The sequence below is a fragment of the Beauveria bassiana genome, assembly GCF_000280675.1.
Source record: "Beauveria bassiana ARSEF 2860 unplaced genomic scaffold BBA_S00059, whole genome shotgun sequence".
NCBI classification, from domain to species: domain Eukaryota; kingdom Fungi; phylum Ascomycota; class Sordariomycetes; order Hypocreales; family Cordycipitaceae; genus Beauveria; species Beauveria bassiana.
This window is the reverse complement of record NW_007930894.1, coordinates 23836-50813: the sequence shown is the minus strand read 5'-3', so window position 1 is coordinate 50813 and position 26978 is coordinate 23836. Positions and strand designations below refer to the sequence as shown.

The 26978-nt window shown below is 50.4% G+C and overlaps 9 protein-coding genes across 9 annotated transcripts; 4 read left to right on the top strand and 5 right to left on the bottom strand.

The window, feature by feature from the left end:
• Positions 1-605: 605 nt before the first annotated feature.
• Positions 606-1694, bottom strand: BBA_09593 (adenosine deaminase; the record flags this gene model as incomplete). The annotated part of the gene is made up of 1 exon (XM_008604690.1): positions 606-1694. One exon carries the CDS (start codon positions 1692-1694, stop codon positions 606-608), a length of 1089 nt encoding a protein of 362 aa, XP_008602912.1.
• Positions 1695-2328: 634 nt separating this feature from the next.
• Positions 2329-3939, top strand: BBA_09592 (major facilitator superfamily transporter; the record flags this gene model as incomplete). Its single annotated transcript, XM_008604689.1, has 3 exons — positions 2329-2484; positions 2558-3867; positions 3915-3939. 3 exons carry the CDS (start codon positions 2329-2331, stop codon positions 3937-3939), a joined length of 1491 nt encoding a protein of 496 aa, XP_008602911.1.
• Positions 3940-4053: 114 nt separating this feature from the next.
• BBA_09591 (aspergillopepsin, putative) lies at positions 4054-5037 on the bottom strand (the record flags this gene model as incomplete). The annotated part of the gene is made up of 1 exon (XM_008604688.1): positions 4054-5037. One exon carries the CDS (start codon positions 5035-5037, stop codon positions 4054-4056), a length of 984 nt encoding a protein of 327 aa, XP_008602910.1.
• Positions 5038-8347: 3310 nt separating this feature from the next.
• BBA_09590 (major facilitator superfamily transporter) lies at positions 8348-10234 on the bottom strand (the record flags this gene model as incomplete). The annotated part of the gene is made up of 6 exons (XM_008604687.1): positions 8348-8427; positions 8478-8702; positions 8765-9328; positions 9401-9536; positions 9600-9794; positions 9857-10234. 6 exons carry the CDS (start codon positions 10232-10234, stop codon positions 8348-8350), a joined length of 1578 nt encoding a protein of 525 aa, XP_008602909.1.
• A 701-nt stretch (positions 10235-10935) lies between these two features.
• Positions 10936-12824, top strand: BBA_09589 (autophagy-related protein 22; the record flags this gene model as incomplete). Its single annotated transcript, XM_008604686.1, has 6 exons — positions 10936-11130; positions 11199-11365; positions 11420-11884; positions 11934-11971; positions 12025-12120; positions 12172-12824. The coding sequence occupies 6 exons, from the start codon at positions 10936-10938 to the stop codon at positions 12822-12824; spliced, it is 1614 nt and encodes a 537-aa protein (XP_008602908.1).
• Positions 12825-13194: 370 nt separating this feature from the next.
• BBA_09588 (Cytochrome P450 CYP56C1) lies at positions 13195-14843 on the bottom strand (the record flags this gene model as incomplete). The annotated part of the gene is made up of 4 exons (XM_008604685.1): positions 13195-13269; positions 13319-13798; positions 13853-14209; positions 14274-14843. The coding sequence occupies 4 exons, from the start codon at positions 14841-14843 to the stop codon at positions 13195-13197; spliced, it is 1482 nt and encodes a 493-aa protein (XP_008602907.1).
• A 995-nt stretch (positions 14844-15838) lies between these two features.
• On the top strand, positions 15839-17543 carry BBA_09587 (pyoverdine/dityrosine biosynthesis protein; the record flags this gene model as incomplete). The annotated part of the gene is made up of 4 exons (XM_008604684.1): positions 15839-16595; positions 16645-17084; positions 17151-17218; positions 17267-17543. 4 exons carry the CDS (start codon positions 15839-15841, stop codon positions 17541-17543), a joined length of 1542 nt encoding a protein of 513 aa, XP_008602906.1.
• A 1978-nt stretch (positions 17544-19521) lies between these two features.
• Positions 19522-21329, bottom strand: BBA_09586 (LysM domain-containing protein; the record flags this gene model as incomplete). Its single annotated transcript, XM_008604683.1, has 3 exons — positions 19522-20738; positions 20797-21095; positions 21154-21329. The coding sequence occupies 3 exons, from the start codon at positions 21327-21329 to the stop codon at positions 19522-19524; spliced, it is 1692 nt and encodes a 563-aa protein (XP_008602905.1).
• Positions 21330-22342: 1013 nt separating this feature from the next.
• On the top strand, positions 22343-26828 carry BBA_09585 (symbiotic chitinase; the record flags this gene model as incomplete). Its single annotated transcript, XM_008604682.1, has 11 exons — positions 22343-22514; positions 22669-22827; positions 22899-22979; positions 23036-23104; positions 23180-23523; positions 23584-23679; positions 23755-24007; positions 24096-24275; positions 24347-25935; positions 26024-26384; positions 26824-26828. The coding sequence occupies 11 exons, from the start codon at positions 22343-22345 to the stop codon at positions 26826-26828; spliced, it is 3309 nt and encodes a 1102-aa protein (XP_008602904.1).
• Positions 26829-26978: the final 150 nt, after the last annotated feature.

Here is a 26978-nt window from a genome sequence, read left to right as displayed (position 1 = left end):
TTCCCTTGAGACTGAATCTCAACAATGTTTAGAGCTGTGAAAGAGCCCTGAAATGTACGCCTTGACTTTGAAGCTGCGACCGGGCTCAACATTCTCAGTTCCTATCTACCGGAACACTCCGAAGTCGACTGCAATACACTCAAACTCTCGATCTACGCCAACAATATTGGCAAGGTCTGTGAAATGTGTTGAAGAAAACAAAATCGCGGCCGGTATTGACAACAGCGACGGCCACGTCTCTGCACCAACACCGACATCCGCACCAACAACCACGCCCACATGGACGCTTACAGGGACAGCAACGCCAGCAGCCTGGCCTGAGCAAGCAAACCATCGAAAGAATAATTCAAACACTGAGAGATTGACAATCTAAGGCTCCATTGTAATGGGTAATCTATACGGTCGGAGTGCAAAAGTGAACGATGATGCTACGCACAAGACCACTGATGATGAGATTTCTGGAAAAGAAAAATCATTTGGTTTCGACTGCACCAGAATTTGAACAAAAACTGCAGTTATAATTATGAATGAAAGTCTACTAGACAAATTACTAGCCTTCTTCAACTACAACGACGGACTACTACTTATGGCGAAGCCTCCAGAGCTCACTCAGTACTGATACCATTTAGCTCGTCGTAGATGTTTCCTTTTACATACGCATCCGCCCAACACATGTCTACCGAATTTCTTGCCAGCTGAATCATGTCTCTCTTGCTCAAGCCACAATAGTGATATACTTTTTCCATGTTGCCGTCGACCCACACGTCGTGCATGTACACCGGATCGTCGCTGTTTATGCAAAACGTGACACCGCGATCCAGAAGCTGTCTCAGCTTGGGAAACAGTACCTCGGTCGCGGTTCTTCTGTGGTACGCATGCGGACACAGCGTCAGACCGATGCCCTTTTCCACCAGCCCCTCCATCAGCACCTCCTCGTCAACCACATCCAGGCCGTGATCGATGCGCTCGACGCCCAGATCGAAAATTGCCTGACGGAGATGCTCGTGAGTGTCCTTTTGTCCGAAATCGCAGTGTGTGGTGGTGTGCAGGCCATCCTTCCTTGCCCTCGCAAAACTGTCGGCAAATAGGTTTGGCGGCCTGTCGTAGGCATTGCTCGCCAAACCAACGGCATGAAACAAGCCCATTCCGTCCGACCGCTTCGCCCACGGCAGCGCCGTCTCATAGGCCGCCTCGCCTTCCTCGACAGACTCGTCGCGGAGGAAACAAAAGATCCAGTTGCTGTGCACGCCGTACTGAGCTGCCGCATCCTTTTGCGCCCGCAGGTAGCCATCCAGGACATGCTCTGCCGGTATACCCCGGCGCGTGTGCGCCTGAATGTCGAAAAATGGCTCTGCGTAGCGCACATTCATCTCTCGACAGCGCTTGAAGTAGTCCATGGCCAGCTCGTAAAAGTCTTCTTCGGTGATGAGTACCTCGCAGCCGGCAAAGTAGAGCTCGAAAAACGTAGGTACGTCTTTGCGGCGGTCCAGCTCCGGCCGGTGGTTGTAGGTAATGGCATAGGATTCTAAGAGGGCCTCGTATGTCTTGTATTCCTGATCTTTGAAGCGTAGCGGGATGTTATTGCGGCGCGCAAGTTTCCACCGAAGCGCTGGCTGGAGCGTGCCTTCAATGTGAATGTGCAGCTCAACTTTGGGCAGGCTCGCGATAAAGGGCGATATCTCGAGGCCGTTCATGTTCGCGGTTTGACCTCCCAAAATGTCTATTGCAGAAGAGAAAAGACGCAGAAACCTACGACGTGATGACTGAAAACGGAAATGCCCGCCACAACAGCCGTTACTGCCGTCACTCTGCGGCCAGCCAATAGTTGCAACTCTGATGCTACCCATCTCCGCTACCCATCTCCGCTACCCATCTCCCTTTCCCCATAACTATGACATGTACGGATACGCGATGGTGGATTTTCAGTGGTAATTACCCCGGATTTGGGGCACTCTCCGCGCTCCCGATTTGCCGTATAAGTTTTCGTCTTATCGCAGCGCAACTTAACCCAAACATTAAGTCACAATATAATATTAATGCCCTCACAAGTATTGGATCAACAATATTGACAGCATACGGTATGGATGGTCTCCAGTTAACAACATATAGGGTATAGGATCGGCAATTCTCCTTCCTAAAGTATCTTAGCCTGTGCTCAAAGTCCATACATAAATAATGCAGTTATGCAAACAGCAGTCCTCGTTAGTGGGGGTGGCACTCCTTGGCCGACCGGCACTCGCCGGCCTCATCTCTAGCATGTCAAAAAGTCTCTGCGCCCATGCCGCGGAATAGAGAGAGGCAGCGACTGCTCCAGTCTCAGAGGAAATAATGCCGGCGTCAGATGTGATTGAAGCCGAGAGTAGTCGCGATGAGATGGCTCTCTCGCGTCGCGTCTTACGCAAGATTGATCGCGCCCTCATTCCGCTGCTGTTTGTCACGTACATGCTCAATTTCATGGACAAAGTCATCCTCTCAAGCGCGTCCGTGTTTGGCCTTAAAAAAGATACAGCGAGTTCACTTTGATACCCTGTGTTTGATATTGATGCTAATTCTGTAGAACCTCCACGGCCAGCAGTACAGCTGGGTCGCCAGCATCTTCTACTTTGGCTACCTCATCTGGGAGTATCCTACTACGCTGCTCATCGCCCGGCTGCCCGTCGGCAAATATTTGACGGCCAATACGGCGTTTTGGGGCGCTACTGTAGCTGTCACGGCCGCATGCACCAACTTTGGCGGCCTCATGGCTGCCCGTTTCCTGCTGGGTGTCGCCGAGGCCACCATCACCCCCGGCTTCATGTTTCTGACGTCGACCTGGTACACGCGCGATGAAATGCCCACGCGTGTTGGAATGTGGTTTGCGGGCAACTCGGTCGGCGGCCTGGTTTCCAGCCTGCTCGCCTTTGGCGTGGGCCACATTGAGGACAACATCCACCCGTGGCGCTGGATGTACATTGTCCTCGGCGTCGCCACCTTTCTCTGGACAATTCCCATGTTCTATTTCCTTCCTGATACCATTTCGAAAGCAAAGTTTCTTACCAACGAGGAACGCGAGATTGCAATGCGTCGAACCCTCATCGCAGGCACTGGAAGCACTGAGGACACCCGCTTCTCGTGGGAGCAGGTCCACGAGTGCCTCGTCGACCCCAAAACATGGCTGATTGTCTTGATCGCCATGATTGGCCAGATTCCCAACAGCGGCACGCAAAATTTCTCCAACATTATCATAAAATCATTCAATTTTACTAGCCTGCAGTCTACACTCATCAACATTCCGTACTCCCTCCTCACGGCAGCCATTATTGCTGCCACAGGATGGCTAGCTGGCCGGTATCGAACACTCAACTGCATTCTCATCATTGCGGTGGTGCTTCCATGTGTTATCGGCGCGGCCCTCATTTATTGCCGCGAGCACATTCCCTCGCACGGAGCGCAACTTTTCGCCTACTTTTTGCTGTCACCTGGCCCTGCATCCATGCCGCTCAACATGGCCCTGGTGCAGTCCAACTTCAAGGGCGTCACCAAGAAGCTTACAATTACTGCGTTGCTCTTCATTGCATACTGCATGGGCAACATTGCCGGACCCCAGTTCTTCCGTGAATCCGAGGCGCCCACATACAATACGGCATTCAAGACAATTATGATATGCTACTCATTAGTCATTGTCTTGTCCATTTCGCTGCGCGCGTACCTGCAATGGTTCAACGCGCTCAGGTCGAAGATGGAGGGAATCCAAGGCAGCGCAGCCATGGCAGGCGTCGTGGCAGATAATAAGCTGAGAAGTGGCACAGATGTCCCGCCAATGGAACTCCGACCCGAGGCTTTCGAGGACGTAACAGACTGGAAGACGAGTGGCTTCAGATATCGGCTGTAACTCTTTGTCGGTGACACACTATGCGTCTGCTGCACACTTACAGATACTCAATACGCCTTCACGATTGACAATCACTTTGAACAAATTTACTTCAAGTTTACTTGATCATTACACACTTGATTCATCAATTTAGATATGCCACTATTGTCTGGGCTACAACTGTTACCTAGTCGGTGGGTTTCCTACTTGTCCCTGGCCCCTCCGTACCTGACAATCACCGTCTCGTCGTCCTGGATTGTAGCCGTGCAGACGGTTCCGTCTTGGCAGGTCGACGTCACCGTTGCGGCCGAGCTGAGGTTGTACCAGCGACGGTTTGTCTTTTGGGCCCTGCACCTATCGAACTCGACAACGTGAAAGTTCGCCTCGGGTTCCTCGCCCTCGACAATCCACTCGGCCGAGTCGCCTCGTAGACTAACGCCGGGTGGTGCACAGAAGCTCAACGACGTATACTTGCGCGTCGTGTAATTATAAATAAAGAATGCGCCCTTTTTGTCGTCTCTTGGGAGGTCCCCAAGCACTTCGCAGAAGACTCGGTCGCATGGCCTGACAGGAAAGCCCTCCAGCTCTACCGGGTACGCCGGGTACCACTCAAACCAGGCGTACGTCTTATAGAAGCCGTTCTTGGCTTTGTAGTAGTCGTGGCCCGTTCCCCCAGCGAGCACGTCGTTGCTGTCCATCCTGTAGCCGTCAATCCCGACGTAGGCCGCGCTGTACCAAGCGATATGGTCGCCTCGGCCAGGCTCCGGCCGTGGCACCGTCCAGTCGGACTCAACCAAGTTGAAGACGAAGTCGGAGATGACAGCACCGGCCCAGTTTGTTTTCTTCCACTTCTGCGCCTCGTACCGGTCCCTTGTACGGCTGGTAACGTCGCGCTGGATGATCTTGAAGCTAGGGCGGACGAGCTCCATGCCCTTTAGCTCCGTGACCATTTTCTCCCACCTGGCGAAGTCCTGCGGGGCTTCATCCATGGAGGGCCGCGGGGGCAAACCGTACTGGGCAAGCTGCTCGGGTGTGGCGGTCACGGGATCAAAGTCGGAGGGGATGGGCTGGGGGAAGCGGACGCCATCCAGGAGCTTGCGCGTGTAATCGAGGCGCTCCTCTGGTGTTATGGAAGGCGGGTTGATAGGGACGGCATAAGTAACTTGAGACTGTCCACTGTCTGCCATGTTGGTAAAGTTCTGGAAGTAGGGCAAGTGGGGTAGATGGTGTAAGTTGAAGTGGCTTCTTGGATTCAGTGCGCAAGAAGATGGAGCAAGCAGCGCTTTAAATGCCCGGTATGTTATAGAATTGGGAAGCTGATTGAGACTCCGAATACTCGAGGAGGTGAGCTACTTAAGTAGTGAAGAGTAAAGCTTGGGTACCTGAAGGACACCGGCTCGTGATGGGCATGGGGTATGCCATGCTCAACCAGGCCTACGACCGAGTATCGACTTTTTCCTATTTACAAAGTCCCCTGATGAGTTGGAGAAACATGAGTTACAAATTATGTAGGGTTTCGTTACACGAAGCCTTGTTTTGCAACTTGATCTCGGACATTCTCCGAGGTTTTTTGCAGTCGGAAAGCAGCACCTGAGGCACCCTTGCTTTGTGAAAACTGCACATCGTCTAGCCAAACAAAGTAAAAGTGACAACTAGGACTCGATAGATTTATGTATCGCCATATAGTTCATAAATTCTTGATCTTCAATGAGTCAGTAAGTCAATGAGTCAATGAGTCCCGAGGCGCGGGGTACGCCTAGGTTTCTGGGCGCATTTGCATTACGCCAGACTCTTCCACTGGCAGAACGCTTGCGCTAGACCGATCAGATTGAACATCGCATCACCAGTAAAATCCCTTGAAACGCTAAAGAGACACAGTAGAGCATCATCAAAACTGGCCAGAGTACCGACGTCTCTTCTCAAGAGGTACGCCATTGCCTTTCCGCGTACCGTTGACTTGTTTTTGCGACAGACAAATAGAAACAACGCCACCATGCCAAACGTAAAATTTTCTCACCACCAATAGAATTGTTACAGCACAGCTGTGCGATTTGCTCTTGATCGCTTGCATAAATATTGAACTGCGCCTCACTCACAAGCGCCGATCAGAGAGGAACTGTAGCTCTACGCGAGGCATTTGGTGGTGCAATACGCAAAGGTAAACGCCGTGAAATAGAAAAATGCCGAGGGACCTTTTGCGTTGAAGAGTATGGACTCCGTCCCATAAGGTCCCGAAGTAGTAGCTCCAGACGTCCTTCCAGCACTGTCCAGTCCATGGTGGTATAATTACTGCTTTCGGTGCGAGCTTCACAATCAGTGACGCACTTCATGCGGCCAAGACCGTGGCTGTTTCGATTGACGATGAGCACAGGGATAGAAGAACTGGCCAAGGCCATCAAGGTGAACTGGAACGGGTCTTTGAGAACAAGACAGATACCTCGTCCGATTTCATGTTTGACGGCGGCGAGAAAGTGATATCGATGAACATTTAGGCAGAAGATTTTGTCAGCAGAATCATTTGCGAAGAAAACAATAGCTCATCCGAAGAGGGAGAAATAAACAGAAGCAAAGGCTGGGCGGCAAGCAATACTTCTAAACGCTGGGTATTGGCATCCTTGTTGGCTTCGCCGATGCTGACGACTTGAACGGGCTCGTCTCACTTGCGTCCATTTTCAAACGTTTCTCGGACTAGCAGTTGAAGGGCCAGCACTTGCTCTTACTGTTTATATAGATTGAGTATGTGCTTCTCCATCAGGAGCCGAGATGGCCAATTCTATTGTGCTAGGGGTGTAGTCGTTGCCCTATTCACAGTCATCAGTCATGTCCCAAGTCTGTGACGAAGCGCGATTCTATTTCAACGGCTATCGATATGCGAGGCAAGTCGAAAGCGGGGCAGAGAGCGAAATAGGCAACCAGCTTCCCGTATACCTTTCCAAGTACAAGTCAGGTCATTTTATCTAAGTCTTGATCAAGTGTCCTTTCTGCTCTCGTATGCCATATATTTACTGAGAGGCATATTTCGAGATAGATTTCCCTGTCACATTCGTGATCGGGTTTCATGTCAAAGGCTCTTGCTGGATACGTTGATTCTTCGCTTTCATTCTCCATTTTACATGCGGCTGCAAGTCGAAGTATTCTAACTGCAAAACATGCCTTCCACTACCCACGATACATCATTACGAGGACAGAGGCTCACTGATTGGCCTCATGCATCGCAGTGACAATTTTTCCACCCTGTGGTGAGCTCGGCGGCCAGATGCAAGCCCCCGTGGTAGCTGCCCGCATCGAGTCCTTAAACTCGAGACCAGTATTCAAGTCCTCAGTGCAGCTGTCTCTCCGACCACGCAGGCGACACCCCTTCATTAAGAGGCGGATGCGACCCCGCGTTGCTTCGCGGATGACTGGACCCGAGACCCGTCACAAAAGTGCTGGTCAGCTAACTAGTTAGCTATGCAGCCGTAAATTGGCAAGTCGCGTCGTAATAGCTGATTTGTTCCTGCAATAATAGCATCTCATATAGCCGGGGAGCACATTCCTTTAGCGCTCTGATAAGGCCGGGGAACTAGCCCGGACGCGCCCTCCTGCATCTGCCATGACGTAAGTAACTCACCAGAGTGCCCTCCGAAGGTCACGAATAGCATCACTTCTCGCGAAGCCGTCGGCCAATAAAGCGTCGCGTGCAAACGCAACGATTTAGACTTTATTTCCGTTTCTCCCAGAAACGAGTTTAGTGACAATCTCCCGCTTCTGGCCCCAATACAAACCCCCGGCAAACCGTATCACTACTTAGTAGCCCTACTAATAAAGCCCTAAATTCTTTGGCTCATGAAATGCCGAGGCGTTCTTGATGTCGATACGAAGTAATGGGTATTTTTGTCACGCTGTGATTGGCTAAGCATCCTGAAAGTGTCTGTCTCAGTCATTCTCCACTCGCAAAGGATAGCAGCAGGCTGATCGTTCCGGAAGCTCTCGGATGTAAGTCAGCTTCCAAACCTTGAACCGAGTCTTGCGAAGTAGGCTGCTTTTCGACAGCGTCGAAGGCTCTCAGACTAGATGTTTAAAGAGGGTATCGGCGTGCTCTGGGTAGTGCTTTGCTTGAAATAACCACCCTTGATATTGTCGACGTTTCGCGTGGGCATGTCAGTAGTGTTGTCCTGTATCAGCCGGCACGCTGTGACATGATTTGATGTGTTGTTTTCCATTAAGTCAATGTAGCTAATGAGCGACTTGGAAGCCGCAATAGTATGGAATAAAATATACATTACAAAGCCTATTTGCATCGACTGTTCATTCAGAAAAAAAGTGCTCTCTGTTGATTTCTAATATCTCGTGTAGGCCAAAGTATCACGCCAGCATCGTTTCAGGGGTTGCATTATAGGGCGTGTAGCTTGCAGCCACTGCAGCCGCAGTGTCCGACCGACCGCGTAATATCCGCGCGATGCACTTGACAAAGAGCAACTGAATCAAGATGACGGCCGGCCCGAACGTGAAGAATTCCTATGTTCGACCGTTTTGTGAAAGACGTCCCGAGGCTTGCGATTTCTTCTTTCGCCAATATGGCCCGTATCTTCGCAATACTAGAAACATCCATTAGCTGGTGAACATGCTGCAAGGGGAGTATACTGACTGATGACCGCACTACCGACAGCAACCAAGTCAAAAATAGCGAAGCCTGTGAAGAACCAAGCTATGCCTATTTTGTTTTTTAGACTTGGATACACGACAGAGGCGATGGCAGCGGCCGGGTTACGAAGCATGTTGCCCAGCGCAAAAGCGCCCACGGCCTGCAACGGGACGCATTCGCCCAAGAAAGCGGTGCTAGCGATGAAAACCCAGCTCACACCGAAGCCAGCTTAACACCAGAATGGTCAGATCGTCACACGGTGGCCATCAAGCGACTTGTACGATGCTTACCAAGAAATGTGGCTACGAGGACGGCTGCGACGTGAATAGACCTGTCGACAAACCACCCGAACATTGCCGTGCCGGCAACGCAGACGAGGACTCCCCATATCTGATCCTCGAGACGCCTCTCTGGCTCGACCTCTGCCCCCGGCGACGCGGCAACTCGCCTCACTCTACGCCAGTCATTGAAGTGGCCGCCAAGTAAGTTTCCACATATGAGAGCGATGCCGACTGCGAGATAACCCAAGCCGACGGTGGTTGTTGTCCAACCGTATCGGTCTTCAAGTGCATATGGCAGTGCCACACTTATTGCAAAATAGGTTGAATAGAGAATAGCCGTATTGACAGAGACGATGCCGATCGGCGGATAGGAAAATAGCTTCCAATAGCCTTTGAGCGTCGGCTTGGGAGGTTTGGGTCCGCGCTCGTGCTCAGCGACGACAGCAGACACCAGTCGAGGGGGCCATAGAAACCAGCTCTTCTCTTGGGCGATTCTACCATTGCCAGCGCGGTAGCGCAGGGTCTCGGGAAGGCAGAAAATTATGACTAGGCACAGCAGAAAGCTAACAAGCGCTACAGAGGGATTTCATCAGTGAAACTGATCAAATACGTCAAGATGATGGATGTGTAGGCACCAAAACATACCTAAGAAGCCTGGAATCCAACGCCAACTGGCCGCTCCGCCCAAGGCCGATCCAATGACCGGGCCAAACACGGGGCCGCATTGTGGCCCAAGCAAAAAGATGGACATTTTACGTCCACGCTTTGCGGGTTCGGTGATCTTTTGAATCTGTTAGTATCTGAGGACTGTATTATTAGCGGATGTCGCCATCTTGCAACTCACATCAGCAACAGAGCCAGCGCCCATGGAGACGACGGCACCAGCTCCAAAAGCATGGAAGAAGCGCAAAATCATAAAGACGGCAAAGTTTCGAGGCAATACTGCGATCAATAGGTTAGAGATGACGAAAACGGCGAGCGAGGCGATATAGATGGGTCGGCGACCACGGTAGTCGGCAAAGGAAGACCATATCAAAGGCTATCGGCGACGTATCAGCGCTTGACTCCGAATCACAAGATGCCAGTCCATAGGAAACTTACGGCAAAAGCAAATGTAATCATGAATAATGAGACGCTTGCGTTAATGCTCGTGTTGCTGACACCAAACTCTCGCGCCAGCAAGGGAAGGACAGGCAGGTACATGGTGCCCGACAGTGGCCCGACAGCGCCGACGAGCGTGATGATCGTGATGGCAAATCTTTTTCGGCCCGCTGATAAAGCGCAGTAGGGCGGTTTTGGCGAAGACGTGGAGGTAAATTCTCTGCTGTCAGACTCTTTTGTCACAGCTGTGCCGACATTGCCATTCTTGCATGAGGAGTTCTCGGTGCCATCTTTCAAGAGACTGCTTTCCGACAGAGGTTCTGTGGTGGTCGAGCTCGGATCTGGTTGCAAGGGAGAACCCGGATCTGGTTGCAGCATGGCGACTGGCAATAGTAATGTACAAGTGTTTGGCGGTTCTGGAGTTTTGCGAAACGAGGTCTGTTGATGACCAGGGACAAAGCTGTAAGCGACTTTTGTTGAAACAATGGAAGGCCTTCAGACAGCTGAAAGGATTAAGAGGAAGAACTTTGAAGCGTGCTCGAATGGAATGCACTCGCTCGATCATATGTTACCTACTCCCCATCGGGGGACCCCCTTGCTGAGCTATCTGCGGCGAAACTGAGCAAGTATTTCCGAAAACTACCTCAGGTCCGCACAGTAAATATAAAAGAGAAGATATCAAAAATATATCATTAGTAAAAAAGATGAATGAAACACGAGACAAAGGCGCGCTGTAAGGGACCCTGCGTCCCGTTGAGCGGACTTCGGCGAGAGTGAGCAAGTATTAGTAACTGACCGTTACTCGAGGCCACAAGGCCCGCACAGACGGACGGGTAGCGGGCCCCAGGGAAAAATGCTCAATTGAGATATCATACCGGCAACTCTTGCCGGTAATATGAGCGATAGGGGGGTCCCAACGTATGGTTGCGAGGACCCTCGCCACTCTGACTACAAAACGAGCCGAGCTCCTTGACGTTCCTGTTGGCGGCAAGACTAGTCAATGAACTGTGGCTCATTTGAAGAAGATAGAAATTGGCTTTCATTTTTCCAGCATAAACCGCTACATCATTACAGAAACGATGAGCTACCAAGGGCACGGAAATCGTAAGCCACTGCTTGGCGACGATGACCACGAACCTACCAAGCCTTCGGCCAACGAGCACTTGATCAACACAATTGTTTACTCTGATGTTCAAGAACCAGATCATGTCGCCGCGGAGAGACCTCTGAGCTCGAGGCGAGCCCTTTGGGGGTGGCTGGTACTTTGCTTCTCGGTACGTCCGTTGCTCGCAGCACCAGAGCTCACCCATCCATGACAGCCCAAACGCTGACAGCACACCAGACCGGCCCGACCGCAAGCATGATCAACAGCTACGCAACGGCAAGTATTCAGTCAGCCGCCAACAGAGTCGGACACATCCCAGGCACCAACAAGCCATGTGCGCATCGCGGCGCCATCAAATGTGTCGTGAAGCTAGGCGCTGGCGAGGTCGATTACCTGAGCTACTTGTAAGCTTCCCTCGACGATATCTTCCGAGTTTATTCGCGCTAACAGCAACACAGAATGTACTTGCAAGCCATCAGCCGCGCTACCGAGGGCGTCCTCTGCATTCTTGTGTCCGGCCTCGCCGACTACTCCAATAATCGAAAGACAATCATGATGGCTTCCATCTACCTGTTTGGCGCATTGGCCCTGCCTTTTGCAGCACTGACCGACAACAGCTATGCACACCTCAACACCCTGGCCAGCCTCTACGTCATCTCCATTACCATTTCTAGCATCTACAAGGTCCTCGAGGCGTCGTACATTCCCATCTTTATGCGTTCAGTAGGCTGGTCTAAGCACCCGGAGACTCTACAAGACCAGGCGCAGAGTGATGATGACTCCTCTCGCAAGAAGTGGAGGAAAGGAAGCCGTGTCAGTGTATTAGGCCTCATGGCGGGTAACCTGGGTGGTATCCTGGCCTTGCTGATCGGTGTTATCATTACCTACACCCGCGGTAGCTACGTTACCGAAGGCTACTTCAAGTACGTTACACGACTGACATGTCCAGGATTGCCTAGCTAACAGGGCCAGCTTCCTCCTTGCCATCACCATCGGCGGATGCTTGACCAGTAAGCTAATCAGAAAATCGATGTTAACCACATGTATGTACTGACACGGATAGTTATCTGCGCCGTTGCTGGCCACATGATGCTGCCCAGCATTCCTGGCGCGCAGCGTCCCAAAGATAAGATCGCCTTCCTGCTCCCAATCCGCACTTGTACGACCTAGCTCCCCAATCCAAGAGACACCATTCTAAAACATTATTTAGGGCTCAAGATAGTTGGGTCCATACGCCAATACCCAAACGCCTTCAAGCTTTGCATTGGCTGGGTCCTCTGGAACACCGCCTACTCCAACTTCATCGGTCTTCTCGGCGCGCTCTTCCTCGAAACCTCCGGCATTAAGCGCGGCAGTAATATATACACAGTATACACGTTCATGATGATATTATTCGCATGCATCGGCTCTCTGAGCTGGCTTTTAGGCTTCCACAAGTCGAAGCTGCACATCAAGTCCTGGGCTTACATCTTCTTAGCCGTCAACGCCACATGTCTGTTTTGGGGCTGCCTTGGCATCGCCAAGATCCCCATCGGCTACAAGCATCAGGCTGAGTTCTGGGTTGCTGATGCTCTATTCATGAGCACCAGCAGTGCGCTCCGCTCCCTGAATCGTGTCATGTACGCTTCGCTCATTCCCAGCGGTTCTGAGGCGGCGTTTTTTGGTCTCGAGATTACTCTGGATCTGGCTACAGGTTGGATCAACCCGCTTGTCCAAGGTGTCATTCAAAACAGAACACACAATCTGCGTTTCCCAATGATCCCGAACCTCGTACTGATTCTTGTCTCGATTGGTCTCTACGTATGGACAGATGTGGATCAGGGCATGAGAGATGCGGAGAAGACTCTGGTATCGGCTAATTAGTAGCTTGAGAGGGCTCGACGTTCGGAGGAGGCATTAGGATACAGATAGCTAGTATACAAAGTTGTTTCGCGAAAGTCCAACAATGAATCATCAATCACTTGGCTCTCCGCATCCTCAAATTGACGCACAGCTGTTTAATTGAAGGGAACTGCATCACGATGGACGGAGCGAAGTCAAGGAGGCACACAGCGAAAGAAAACAGCACAAGAACCATATTTGTTCGGAGGAGATTGATGGTATTGATACTATTGAAAAAGAAGAAGAAGAAAAAGATAACTAGCAGATAAGGTACAGGCGTGGAGGCGAGAAACGCAAAAGCCATCGATAACTTTGGGGGAGCCATCGCACTCACAGCAGGTCAGTACCACACTCATGAGTTATCAGTACTGTAAGAACTTCGCTCCTCAAAGATGAGCCGCAAATTTTTAGGCCACAAAGGACCGGCCTTTTCGACGCTTAGTTAGTGTCTCTAATGCTTCCCGGTAAGAACTTACAGGTGTCATTTTCTCTTTCCATGTAGGATCCAGCTTCCATCGCATCCGACGGACCAAGGTGCACAGGGTCACTCTTATCTGAAGAACCGCATATTGCTCGCCCAGGCAAGCGCGTTTCCCACCGTGAAACGAAATGAATTCTGCACGCGCCTTGCGCCTGCGATACTCTTTTCGGACACTTTCTGCAGACGTGCCCCATCTGCTAGGACGAAATACATCAGGATCCGGTCCCCAGGCAACTGGATCGCGGTTTGTCGAGTAGCAGTTGTACCCAACGTACGTGCCTTCTTTGATGAGAATATCACCTCCCAAGTGTACCGAGTTGGCGACTCTTCGGTTGATGAGTTGGCTGATGGGAGGAAAGAGGCGAAGAGTCTCGTAAATGATTGCGGTTAACTGTGTCATTGTTTGCATAATATTTTCGGTCATTTCATCCTCTCTATAGGCAACCAGCTCGTCGAAGAGCTCTTCCTGTACTTTCTGTAATCCAAAATCTCAGTAATGTACAGGATTGAAGGGTTGTGAAAGCCTTACCGGATCCTTTGCGAGCAGATACATGACCGAGACAAGAGCCAGCTGAGGGTTCTCTTGACCGGCCACAAATAAAACAGTGACATTGTCGCGAAATTGCTGTTCCGTAAACTCGCCTGCGCACTTTGCTTCCAAAAGGTCCCTGGCCAGAATAGGCTGTGCTTCCACTTCGCTGTCAGAGCGATTCTCCAGTCTGGAGACCAGATGATCAGTGAAGTCTGTCGCAACCTGCTGCGCGTGACGCCTGCCCAAGAAGCCGACACGGTCGAGTAATGGGAAAGTCATAAACAAAGGCTTGAAGAGTTCCTTGCGGAGCATTAATTGTAGGCGGTGAAGAGGCGTATCTCTGCTGTAAAGTGTCTGTGTATGTGTGTAAGAGACAGGAAATCTTGTCTGTTCGGTAAAGCCGCTTTGACCAACTCACTTCGTATCCGGTACCGAAGAATATCTCTGCAAAATTGCAAGTGGTGTATCTCTGGATGTCGGCCGGCACCATCACAGCATTGCCTCCGACGGCACCATTCAGTAGCATTTCACCGAGGACGATGGCGTTTTCCCGCAATTTCTCGACATTAGGGCGGGCTTGCAGTCCCGGCTTAATAACCTTCTGATATTTCTTCCAATTTTCTCCATGGCTAGATATTATATTGTCTCCAAGAAAATTTGCAAGCAAGGTGTGTGGAATCTTCTTCTGGTTTCCGCTTTTCTCGTACAGGTCGGTCTGCCTAAAGACTTCGGCAAGATACTCGGGACGGTGAATGAGAACGTTCCAACGAGATGCAAAGAAGATCTTTACAGCACCATGCGTACGCAGAGGCTTGTCAATATGCGAGCGAAAGACATCTTGCTGGTCGACATCCTTGAAAAGAGGCAGCATCCCGACCCAGAACGGTATTGTCGGGATATTGCACGTCTCTGGCAGCGGGAAGAAGAGATAGCGGACGGCATACAAGATGCATGATGCAACGACGACCGCTGCTGCGAGGACATACATGGCGTTACCCTCTGCGACTTAGCAAATACCGAATGCACAGAGGCAGACACAGGCGTCTTCAGCTTAAAGATATGTGACACGTTTTCTGCGGCACTCGTCAATTAGCACGAACAACGTCAAACTAGCTCAGGTCCACGAGCTGTTCAGCCCCGTATTCAACGGCGCGCTGGTCCGGCGCACGGTATGTATCTGCGGTGGCACATCCGATGCAGTACGGATACACAACTCGGCACTACTTTGCAGGCGCATCAGACCATGATAACTAAAACCTTCTCAGACACTCGAAGTAAACTGAATCCAAGTAAAATTGAAGTAATATTCACTCGGTTGTTACGAGACTAGCTTTGAGAATATATCATTCTAGTCGCTACGGTGCGGAACTCGCACGACATTACACGCGCATTAAATCATGCCACTAAAACCTGCTCAGACTCACAAAGTAATCTAAGACGAAGTAAGAATTGATGCAATATCAATTTGACTACTATGAGGCTAGATTTGAGAAAGTATTGCTTTATTCGCTATAGTGCGGAACTCGCACTACTCTTCACGCGTGTCAGACCACGGCCACCAGAACCTTATCAGGCGCAGGAAGGAAGCTGAAGTGAGGTGAGGTCGAACAGAGTATCAGCTTGATTACTGCGAAATAACATCTGAGCAAATATTTCTTTGGTCTTTGCCCGGGCAGACGACAGTAAAGTTGTCATTTTCGAGTCTTAGTAACATCATATTAATTTGCTCCAGTCGAGCACATTTCGCCATGCGACGAAGTAGGGGTGCATGTGCGAGAGCACGTTCGCCATTCGGGAGAGAACTATTCATGAAATCGTTCCACAAAGTATCCGAAAATTGCCTGTGATGCTGTATTGGTGAATATTAAAGTGACTCGTCTGACCTACGATTCCGTATCATCTCTCGTCGGCTCAACCCTCTGTGATATACCACCAACACACGCAAACTTGCGAATCCCGCCTGTTAGGCAAGCAAACAAGCAAATGACAGCCGACAAGAAACCCGCAACAGCCATGACTTCGGCTCATGCTAGATATGCGGGAGGTTTCATCCGCACATCAACGGGATCCCTCATCTATGACTTTGGGCCCGCGCGAGGTCTCATAACGTCGCAATGGGCGCAGATCGCTGGGCAGCTTATGAAATCCCGAGCACCAAGCGATGTATCATTGAAACCTTCTGGACTCGACATAGAGCTGAAGTCGTCTGTGCGAGAATCAGATACTTCAAGATACTTGGTATACGAAGTGCGACATTGCGACAAACTACACATCGTCGGATATCTACAGCAGGCGAGGCTTGGTGATGTCGACCAGGCGAAATATGCCTTTGACAGTTTCTTGGCTTCGCTGGTACTATCTTCCATACGCGTCGACGGCAATGTGGATCATGATATTTTCACCAAGCTGAATGCTGAACGCATCACGGACGCTGTCATCAGCCTTTTTGAAGTCACTCTTCAACATAAATCCAAGTATGACAAATGGCATGCTGGTGGCCGAGATGTGTTTCGAAGATGTGTGGACGGCTTTACATCACGAGGAAAAATGATTGAGTTTTGTCTACCAGCTTTCCCTTGCAAGTCTTCCAACACGCAAAAGGTTCTCTCAGATGTCCCGGACCGTGGGGAGTACTTGGCTCTGACCAATTTGCATAACTTTTTACGGGAAATTGAAAACATCTACAGCCCAGGAGCAAAACTTTGGATCATTAGCGACGGCCACGTATTCAGCGACTGCAGTAAGTTTTCATGATTGCATTCTCTTTTGCCATGCTGATGAAGTTGTAGTTGGCGTCGACGATGATGATGTTGATGCGTACGGAGAACAGTTGATGAAAATGAACCACAATATAGCACAGAAACTGGGCGGCCAGAACAGAATTGAATTCCAGTCTCTGATCGATATATTCGCTGCTGCATCTTTTGATCTGCAGAGGGAGCTCGACACTCATCGTAGAGCTTACCCTGAATTTCTCTTGCAACGCCACCTACCGACCAACACGACAGATATTGCCGACACGTGCCGCAGTGTACTCATGTTGGGATTCGGTCCAGACCAGAGCCAACTGAGAAACGAGCTAGACAGCCACGATGCGGGCATGACCGCACTATATCGAGGATTTTCGAAGTTCATGCTCGAGGATCTGATCCGCAACAAGTACACAAAACACCTAAGCCGAACCCAAGTCCGTAAGATCGCGGCAAGAGTGGCCTTTGAGATGATACAGGTACGTTCTCGAATATTCCTGCACACCACAATTTTGAATGTGAGCCGCTTCTGACCCTGTGTGTAGCGTAACCAAGCCTACTCCAATCTTGTCGAGGCGGTGTTCCCACGTCACATTCGGCTGTCAATCCACGCGTAAGTAAGCAACGCCCAGCGAGTAAAAGACTAGACTGACTAAACCAGACACGATAACTCTGGACCCAAGTTTGGCGTCAATTTGCTTGGCCGCAACGCCAAAGCCACGGACACGCTACCGCTTGTTCTCGAGCACCAAGACGGTGGCGATATCTTGCACGTCCCCACACCGTGGCATAATTGTGTCGTTCAGATAGATGGCCATCCTTCAGTTATTGTCACAAAGTCAAACATTGTACGAGAAGCTCTGGCATCAGGGAAATTTCGTGGAGGCATTGTGGATTCACCAGTGGAAGGCCTTTACGCACATATCACGCCGCAGTGATTGCCCAACACGGCAGATATACCAGTCTAATACAATTGCATAATCTTGTATTAGATAGCTCCATATATAGCGGAGATTTTTTGCACTGGCTTTTCTCACTATTTCGGAAATCCTTCACATTTGCCTCGGTCTTGATCACGCTCAACCGAGCCTCGAAGCTCGCATAGCTACTGTCGTGAAAGATCTGGTGGTAGACGCCGGCCCGTGCGAGAAGCAAAGAGCCCTCAACATTCGCCCAACTTCGCGGTAGCTACGATACCATGGGAACCTTATCAATTTGTTCGTGTAAGCATTCTGGTTTGGGAAAACATTATGAAACTCAGGGAAAGATCGTGCATGGCTCCGTTGTAGAGGCTGCTGTACTCAAAGGCGATCTATCGCAGAACGCGTACGAATACCACTCCTGATAAGAGCTTAATGAGAGTGGTGACGGCGCCTTGCGGATACATGGATGGGCTCGGCGTCTCCGGAAGTTGTTACAATCGGCGCGATCAGAACTATCAAGAATAAATAGAGCAAATGAGCTCATACGTACTCTGTGGCACATATTCTATCAGCACAAACATTCTCTTCACTTTCTGTACCCTACCGTCCATGGTCTAGCCGCGCAGTGGATCTTCGACGGTCCTTCAAGAATGTCTCAGTCTTGAGGAGCAGATAGAGCCCCGTGCCAGGCTACAAAGCGGTCTTAAATTAACTTTAGGGTTAGCGCTGGGCTAGGATAGTAAGCGGAGAGGAGATGTTCTATATGTTGCCTCCGTTTTCTAGAAAATTGGCAAGCAATATGATAATACAAGAGCGTGTTTGAGGTGATTACACCCGTCAGCTTCGGGAATAACTACTATATGATCATTTACGGGTCAACGGGTCTCCGTATGACCTTCCGAAAAGGGTTAATCATGGAGCATGCCAGGCTTCTTAGGGCTTAGCGCGCTAATCAGTGGCGTGTCCAAGTGGGTACCACATACACCATACTCTATTAGGTGATACAATATGTTCTGTACTGAGTATGCCGAGTTAGCAGTTGATAGATAGCCTGATGCCGACAAGGTAGAAAGAGATGCTTACAGGGTTTCGAGCATATGACCACCTATGCTTGGCAGATTGTTACCCTTTTATCGAAGACAGGTTCATTCTGCAGTCGGAAGAGATATCAAACCGGGATATAGACCTGAACCACCACGAGTATCCATATGCTGCTGTGGGGCAGAGCTCCCTCTAATTAGCAGAGAGCTTGAGCCGCTTACATAAGCTATGACAGCCAGCATGCTCAGCCCCAATAATAAAGGCGAGCTATGTTATTCTCTAGAAAGTCTTGCTTAACTTGAGTGCTATGGCCACCGACTGAGCGTAAGTAGTGCGATAAATTATCGAACTTTAAAAAAACAACCCATCACTGTATTCCGGTGGCAGTGCTATGTGATACGACCTAATGCTCACTAGATAAGTATCAATTAGTATGCGTCTGTTTGAGATCTTTGTTGCTTCTACACTTGCGGTCCTTGCGCATCCTCGCACCTATAAGTTAAAAACAATCCTCGTGTCTGCTCCAAGTCGCTAAAAAGTTGTCGCGTCAATACAAACCCCGGAAACAGTTTCCTCGCAGCAAAATATCGAACCCAAAATGAAGGCAAGTCACCTAGCTATAGACACTATTACTAGCATGTATATAGATATAAGTAGTGTCTAGATTATTAATTTCTCTTAGCAGCTAGAACTATAGGCTACATATATAAATGTGCATTATAACGGACGACTAGAACAGACGTAACAAACTACGTAGCACCCATCTCCTTTCCGCACAACGTATCACTTCTTACAATTCTCAGTTTCACTAGGCTGTATCTATGCTGGTGGCGTGGTGCTATTAGTAGTGCCTGGAGTTGTCGACGAGGTAGTGCTTGTTGTAGGGGTAGGAGTGTAGATGGACAAACGGTCTGAGAAATGCGACACCTTAGTCAGCATGGTATGGACACTATCAGCGAGAATGGGTTCGTGTAATTGTGGTTGTTTGCTCACCCGTCATATCATCTTGCTTGAGAACGCAGTAGCTGTACTGAGAGGACACAAAACAGTCATCGTCATGTTTCAAGCTAGGGTTCCATCGTACCAGCTGCGTCAAGGTGATATCGGAGAAGCTCGCCCATATACGGCAGCTGTTGAGGTCCGCGTTATTGCTCGTAATAATATCCGGATACGCATTTTTATAAAGATCGCAGCCATCGATGGTGCCCGAAGCGCGTGGCAAAAGGGCTGGCGGGTCAAACGAGGGGATGGAAGAGGGTGTCTCGGGCGAAGGCTTCGCAAAGGTGGTGCTAGGCACGGTGACGGGACAGTCAGGATAGGTCTCAATGGTCCCCACGGGCTTGACGCAGTAGGAGTAGCCCAGCCAAAGGTTGTTGCAAGTTTTGTTGTCCACGCCCGCGTTGAGGAAGTACAAGTCGTCCAGAGTGATGCTGAAGGCGAGCGAGATCGACGCACAGGTGTCGCCGGAGCGTATCGTGTACCACTGCCCACAGTGTGTGTTGGAGGAGCCATGTGCATTGCTCGGGACGGGCGCGTCCGTGGTCACGCTTCTGCCGTTGGAGACCTGCACGGTGCCGACAGGGGAACTCAAACAGATGTATCTGCCAACCCACCCGGTCAATGTGGTGCACCCGGGGCTGATAATTGGGTTCCACGCAAGCAGCTGGCCCATCGTGATGTTTTCTGCCGCGGTAATGCCAGCGCAGCTATCGTCAGGCTGTACTTGGTAGGTTTTGCAGGTCAGAGGCAAGCAAAGTGAAGTGCCGACGGCGGGCATAAAGTTGCAGGTCACATCGAGGCCGTTGACGCTAATGAGGGCCTCGGTCGAAACTTTTTGCGCAGCAGCAATGCTGTTGCAGCTGTCGCTCTCCTGGATCACGTATGTCTTGCCACTCGCGCAGGTCGGTGCCGGAAGGGGGTCTCCTGACGTGGAATTGCGCGCAAAGCTCGTGGGCGTGGCATAGCCATATGTGCTGACAGCGCAGCTTAAGGTAGTAGAGGCGAAGTCTGAGGCCGCATCCGGGTTATAGCCGAAGGGGGACTCGAGCTGCTTGGCTTGCACCGCAATGGCACATTCGGAGCAATTTTGAGCATTGGTCGGCGGATCTGTCTGGTTCCGCTCCTGTGCAGCAATTAAGTCACAGTAATGGCCGCTGGCCCTGTGCAGGTCTGTCAGCCACCAATAAGGAGAAGTGACGGGTACAGAAGTACTTGGGCTGTTACATACGAGTCTTTGAGGCAATGAATCCCCGCCGCGAAGAGAAGTCTATCGACGACAAATGTTGCTGGCACACATGCGTAAGCGAACGCGTTTCTCGATGCTGCGATTGATGGAAGAACGGGTTGAGCGAACCTGGGTACGCAATGTTGCCTGGTGGTGGAGCCATAACGTCTTGCGATGTAGTGCAAGAGGAAGAGATCAAGTGTCTCAACTTGGATAGGTCATCCCGGCATGTGCTCTCGCAAAGCGTCTTTAGGCTTGTCACGTCCAAAAGCTCAAAACTGGACGCAGAACTAACATCAGGCCTTCAGTTAGGAGCACCATCTTTGGTTGCGGCTGGTCAGGGTTCAATCATGAGCTTACAGTCCCGTGTTCTCAACGAACGAGGCAGGGCAGGTCCTGACCGTGGTGTTGACTGCAACGAGGCATTGGGTGCTCAAACCTATGCTCTCGTACGGAAAGACATAGTCCGTAAACTGTTGGCCGAGGACTGCAGACAAGGCGTAGAGCAACAATGCCAAGTTACGTAGCGCAACCATGTTTGTATGCCGTCCGTTATGACACAATGGGATATGATGTTGCACCGTGAACCGAATATTCTGAGGGACAAAATGTAGCAAAAAGTTGGAAAACATTGAGCACACAAACAACGGGCAAGCAGGGCTGCGGATAGGCAAGCCCAAAAGTATGAATGACAATGACTCTGTTGGGAGGGGAGGCATTGGTCCTCGGCGGGATCCGCCCAAATCGACGCCAGCTCCATGCGTGGATTTTTGGACTTTTTGTTCTCGTCCTGCATCCGGGTAGCTCATGCATAAGACGCAGAGATGGCTATCGGGAGTGCTACAGTGTGAACGAGTTCATCTCCGAAGCCGGATACATATGCGTTCTTTTGCAGATCGCGGAACTGTTGTTAGTAATGATCTAGATCGTTCTCGAGCCTATCAGGGAAAAGAATCGCAAAAACGCCCTGTGGTTATTACCCCTGCATGTGACCCCTCGTCATGTCAGATTGGGAAACGAATCACAAAAGCCCTGTGGATTACACCCCTTATTCTTGCATATGACCTGTTCGGTCTTGCATTAGCCCCAGCCTGACCGGGACTGGCCAGCCGTAGAGGACATCGAGTCGGTTTAGATCGGCCTCCAAACAGGCAGAATTGCTTTCTGACGCTCGTGCGCGCAACATGTATTTATATGCTCATGACTGGGAATTGGCCGTAAAGACCAGAGTCCACCTGAGGGTATCTACGTGAGCCTTACCGTAATCTCCGGTGCTGCATAGCTTGAGTAATTACACCGTGCATTAGTTGCTTTGCCGCAGTTCTTCTGCTTTACTTGCCGAGAGACACAGAAACAAGGTTGTTCCTTGGCATCTACCATGAGCGTAGCCGAAAATAGAGTTGCTGTTGACACACACGGCTACTACCCGCCCACCTTGTTTAGTGAGCCCTTGAGGTGATATACATATGCCGCGGTATCGGCCCCCTCGCTTCGACCGGAGAAGTCGAACAGTGTAACTGGATTGCTGTTAGCGCCTAAGCTTGTTAATATGAAGCTTGCCGTCACTTTGTTTGTTGGTGGTGTTGGCTTTGTGCTCGCGAGTCACGGCCATTATTCTCATTATAACTCTGCTAGGCGGTTCTCGGCGCTGGAACGACGCGCTCGGTCTTTGCATGAGGCCCAGCTTCTCCGACGTGAGGACTACAATTGTGGTCCCGGAAGTACGCAGACAGCCGTAATATCTCTGCTATGTGTCATTATTCGTTGCTAATTCCAGCTCTAGGGCCTTGTCACAATGGCGCATGCTGCGGTGGTATACACTGTCCACGAACCGTTACTGTGATGAAGGCCGTAAATACTAATGGAGAGGTGCAGAATCTGGTTACTGTGGTTATGGATCGATATACTGTGGCAAGGGATGCACCAGTAACTGTAACGCTCATGCCGAGTGTGGGCAGTTCTCAGATCCTCCAAACACAGAGTGTCCACTCAAGACTTGTTGCTCCGAGTTTGGATTCTGTGGCACAACCAAAGGTATGTGTCCCGGATCCAGCTGTGTCACATAATGACCAAAACAGCCAAAAGCTAACACTACTTCTCTCCAGACTTCTGCACTGGTAAGTGTCAGTCAAACTGTGTCGAGCACCCCAAACCCCCTTCTGGCGAGGGTGACCCGCTGTCTAAAGGTAAGTCGCCCGCCGCATTGAAGAAGATAAGTCATTTCTCAAGTATAATTATACAGTGATTGGCTACTACGAAGCCTGGAATGACCGATCCAGTTGTCATCAAACCTCTGCGAAGGATCTGCCCGGTACGTCTTAGCTGTCTGTGGCTTTGCGGCTTTCCCTTTGCTTCTGTCGCAGCATACGCAGCTAATCGGACACAGTGGACGCGCTCACGCATTTGAACTATGCCTTTGCCTATGTCGATCCCAACACCTTCGAGATCACGACCATGGATGCGGCGACGCCTGCTCGCATCTTCCAGGACGTCGCCGACCTGAAGAAGACCAGCCCCAGCCTGAAGATCTTTCTCAGTCTTGGCGGATGGACCTTCTCCGACAACGGCACGTCGACCCAGCCAGTATTTGGAAACATTGCCCGCAGCTATGCCAATCGTCAAAAGTTTGCCACAAATGTGCTCAAATTTCTCAGCACGTACGGCTACGACGGCGTCGACATTGACTGGGAGTATCCCGGAGCCCCAGACAGAGGCGGCCATTCGGAGGATGTTGTCACGTATCCGCTTCTACTGCAGATAATCAGACAGGTATTTGACGCCTCTGGATAGGAGCTTGGCATCAGTTTCACAGCCCCGTCGTCGTACTGGTACCTGCGCTGGTTTAATCTTCCGAAGCTGGCCCAGTTTGCCGACTGGATTAACCTTGTAAGTGCCAAGTACGAATCTTCCTGGTTCAAGCCATTTCACTGGGGCAGGCGACTGAGTTGAAATGCTTTGTAGATGTCGTATGATTTGCACGGCGTCTGGGATAGCACCAATCCCATCGGCTCTATAGTCCAAGGACACACGAACCTTACAGAAATTCAGCTAGCCGCTGAACTTTTCTGGAGAGTGGGCATACCGCCATCCAAGCTTGCGCTAGGATTTGGATTTTACGGAAGAGCCTTCACTTTGGCCGATTCCTCTTGCACAATACCAGGCTGCGCGTTTAGTAGCGGAGCCAAACCAGGCGTGTGCACAAGGACCAGTGGCTGTAAGTTTGCTTATTGAAAAAATTGCCCATCTCGAGGTCACTCGTGCTCATGCAAACTGGGAAGACCTTTCATACTATGAAGTTCAAGACATTTTGAGCAAAAACAAAGGGCTCGAACCCGTGTACGACAAGGACGCTGCTGTCAAGTATTTGACTTTTGACAAGGACCAGTGGATCTCATACGACGATAAGGACACTTTTGCGGACAAAATCGACTGGGCCAAGAGGATCGGGTTTTCGGGTTCTCTCATCTGGGCCTCCGACCTCGGTAAGACCAACATCTCCGTCATATGCTCTTACGAGCAATGTCACTGATTTGTGCGTTTCTTTTTCTCACAGACGACTACGAATTCACAGCCCATAAGGCCTTGATAGGAAAGCCAACCATTGGATCGTTACAGAACAAAAAGGCTACGGCGGCAGCCTCAGAGGTGGCTGCAACTTTTGGTGACAAATGCTATTATGAAGAAAATTCGCACAAGCAGATGTGTGAGCCGGGCTACATAATCATGGGCCGTGACAACCAAGGCGGCCACTGCGGTGAAAAGGACAAACTCTGCGGCAATATCATCTGCTGTCCAAAGTCGTCGGGCCTCGGTGACTGTACCTGGCGCGGAAGCGGCGGTGACTGCAACGGCCAGTGTCACGAGGGTGAGGTCAAGCTGTCGGACTCGAGCTGGGGAGGTTGGCCGGGCGAGTCGAGTGGGAAAAAGCGCTGCGGTCGCGGCAACAAGGCATTCTGCTGCAAGGCTGACAAGTTCGACAAGCTTAAAGACGGCTGCCGCTGGAGTGAATTCAATGGGAGATGCAAGTCAGACGAAACAAAGGTCGCGTATCAGTTTCACGAAAAAGATGGGCTAGGACTGAAGTACTGCTGCAAGGACGACAAGCCGATGCCCGTATCGAACTGCCATTGGGTCGGCCAGGGGGATTGCGCACAAAACACATGCGCCAAAACCGAAATCACTCTCAGAACCTCGGGCAGAGGCGGAAGCTTCAATTCGTGCAACTGGTGGCGTCTGAAGTCGCTGTGTTGCACGCCCAACGGTGACGCGCTCACTGAGGAGTACAAGTGTGACGACAACCCATGTGATGAGGACGGCTTTTGTGAGGACGATCTTGGGCACGTAGCGAGCGGCTGGAGCACGCACTCTGCTGAAGTGTATTTCGATGCCGGTCATGAAGACGAGGTCTACAACGAACTCGACTCGCAGGAGCTTGCGGAGCGGCAAGCCGGAGGTAGCAAAGCTAGGCCTGGGCTGCCACGTCAGCAGGTTCTGCACCTGGTCGTGCAGAACTTGGTCTGGAACTCGCGCCCATATGCGACGGGCGACAAGCGAGGCTGGCTTTTCCGTTTTGCCGGCGGCCTGGCCGAGATGAGCCTCAAGGGCGCTTTCGTCAAGGACAGCCAGCACTGCCAAAATACGGCCCTCATCTTCAAGAAGATTTCAGAGCTCGCCTCCACGGGGCTGCAGGCGGAGCACTTCTTCGAGATTCAGATGATCAAGCAGCTGCTGGAGACAGCCATCACCGGCATTCTGCCCAACGTGCCGCTCGGCAGCGTCAGCATCATGCCGGTCCTGACCGTGCCCAAGCTGCTGGAGACGAATTTGGTCAACGGCTGGAACAAACTTTACCCCGGCACGGCACAGCTGCCACCGATTGTGCAAAATGTCGCGGGCCTGAGCGGCGTTCCATCATACTACACGCCGCCTGACAACACCCCGGCGGATCGCATCATGAGTGCCATCGGCGACTGGGGCAACATGAAGAACATGCTACTGGTCCAAGACCACATTAATTGGGTCAAGGGCAAGCTGTTTAGCCTGCAGAATCCCATTTCCGAAAGGACTCTGGCCAGGACGGTCAAGAAAGCACTGGCTGGCAACGTTGCTCAGGCTCAACACATCTCCTCCATGTTACAAAGTGTAAGAAAAATCACCCGCGCCCAATTATCACGGACGGGCCGGCCGGTCGGCCACAAGATGAAAAGCATTAACTAACATGCATATGCAGGTCTACGGCGTATTCAGCTACATGAACGATGCCTACTCTGAGATCACGGAGCGAGAATCCTACCAGCAGCTTACTGCCGAGATTGGCTACATGGACCAGTACATTCCTGAGCTCAAGGGCATCAAGGACATTTGGCACGAGTTCATGCCTGCCATGAAGGAAGCTGTAGGTAACAAGGCTGTCTCGTTTGTTCAAATGGTGCACACAAACGTCTTTGCCCAGGTCACTGCCACCGTCGCGGCTGGTGTCCCTCATCTTGAAACTCTACGCAAGGATCTGGATTATTTCTTGGATCACGTCGAAAAGCTAAAGTGGCAGTCGGGTAACTTCCGTGACGAGCAAACAATGACTATTCAGTCAAGTACCTACCCATGGTGTAACTTTATAGCAACTGATAACAAGACTTGAGGGTGCTGTCGTTTCGTCGGCCCTTTGTTGCACTTTAGGCAGTGTTATTTTGGGATTCCTTTATCCTTTTCGGGCGCTCAAGCTGTGAATCAATGGAAGAACAGCATATTAGCATATTTATTTTTCTTCCAAAGAGCCGGTAGCATTTTTTTCTTTTGTCGCTCGTAGTATAAACCGCTGTTCTCTGGAGATAGACTTGCGTCGTAGCTAGGTAAGGTAGGCCCTAACACCTATTCGCAGCTATTTACTACTTCTTATTAGACTTAAGATATATACCTACCTTCAGAAGGATAATATCTCTGAATAGTCTTATATATATAGTATCTACTATTATAGGCTTTTTATAGTACTCTTTAAATATTATATTATTAACTTAATATAACCTAATATAGTTTAATATAATATTTTTTAAATTATATTTCTTAATTAATATATTCTTTAAGATAAAAAAATTAATTCTTTTTATAATATTATTGATATTTACTTTATATAAGATTTATTATATAAATAACCTTTAATAAAAATATTATAACCTAAAGATATTAAC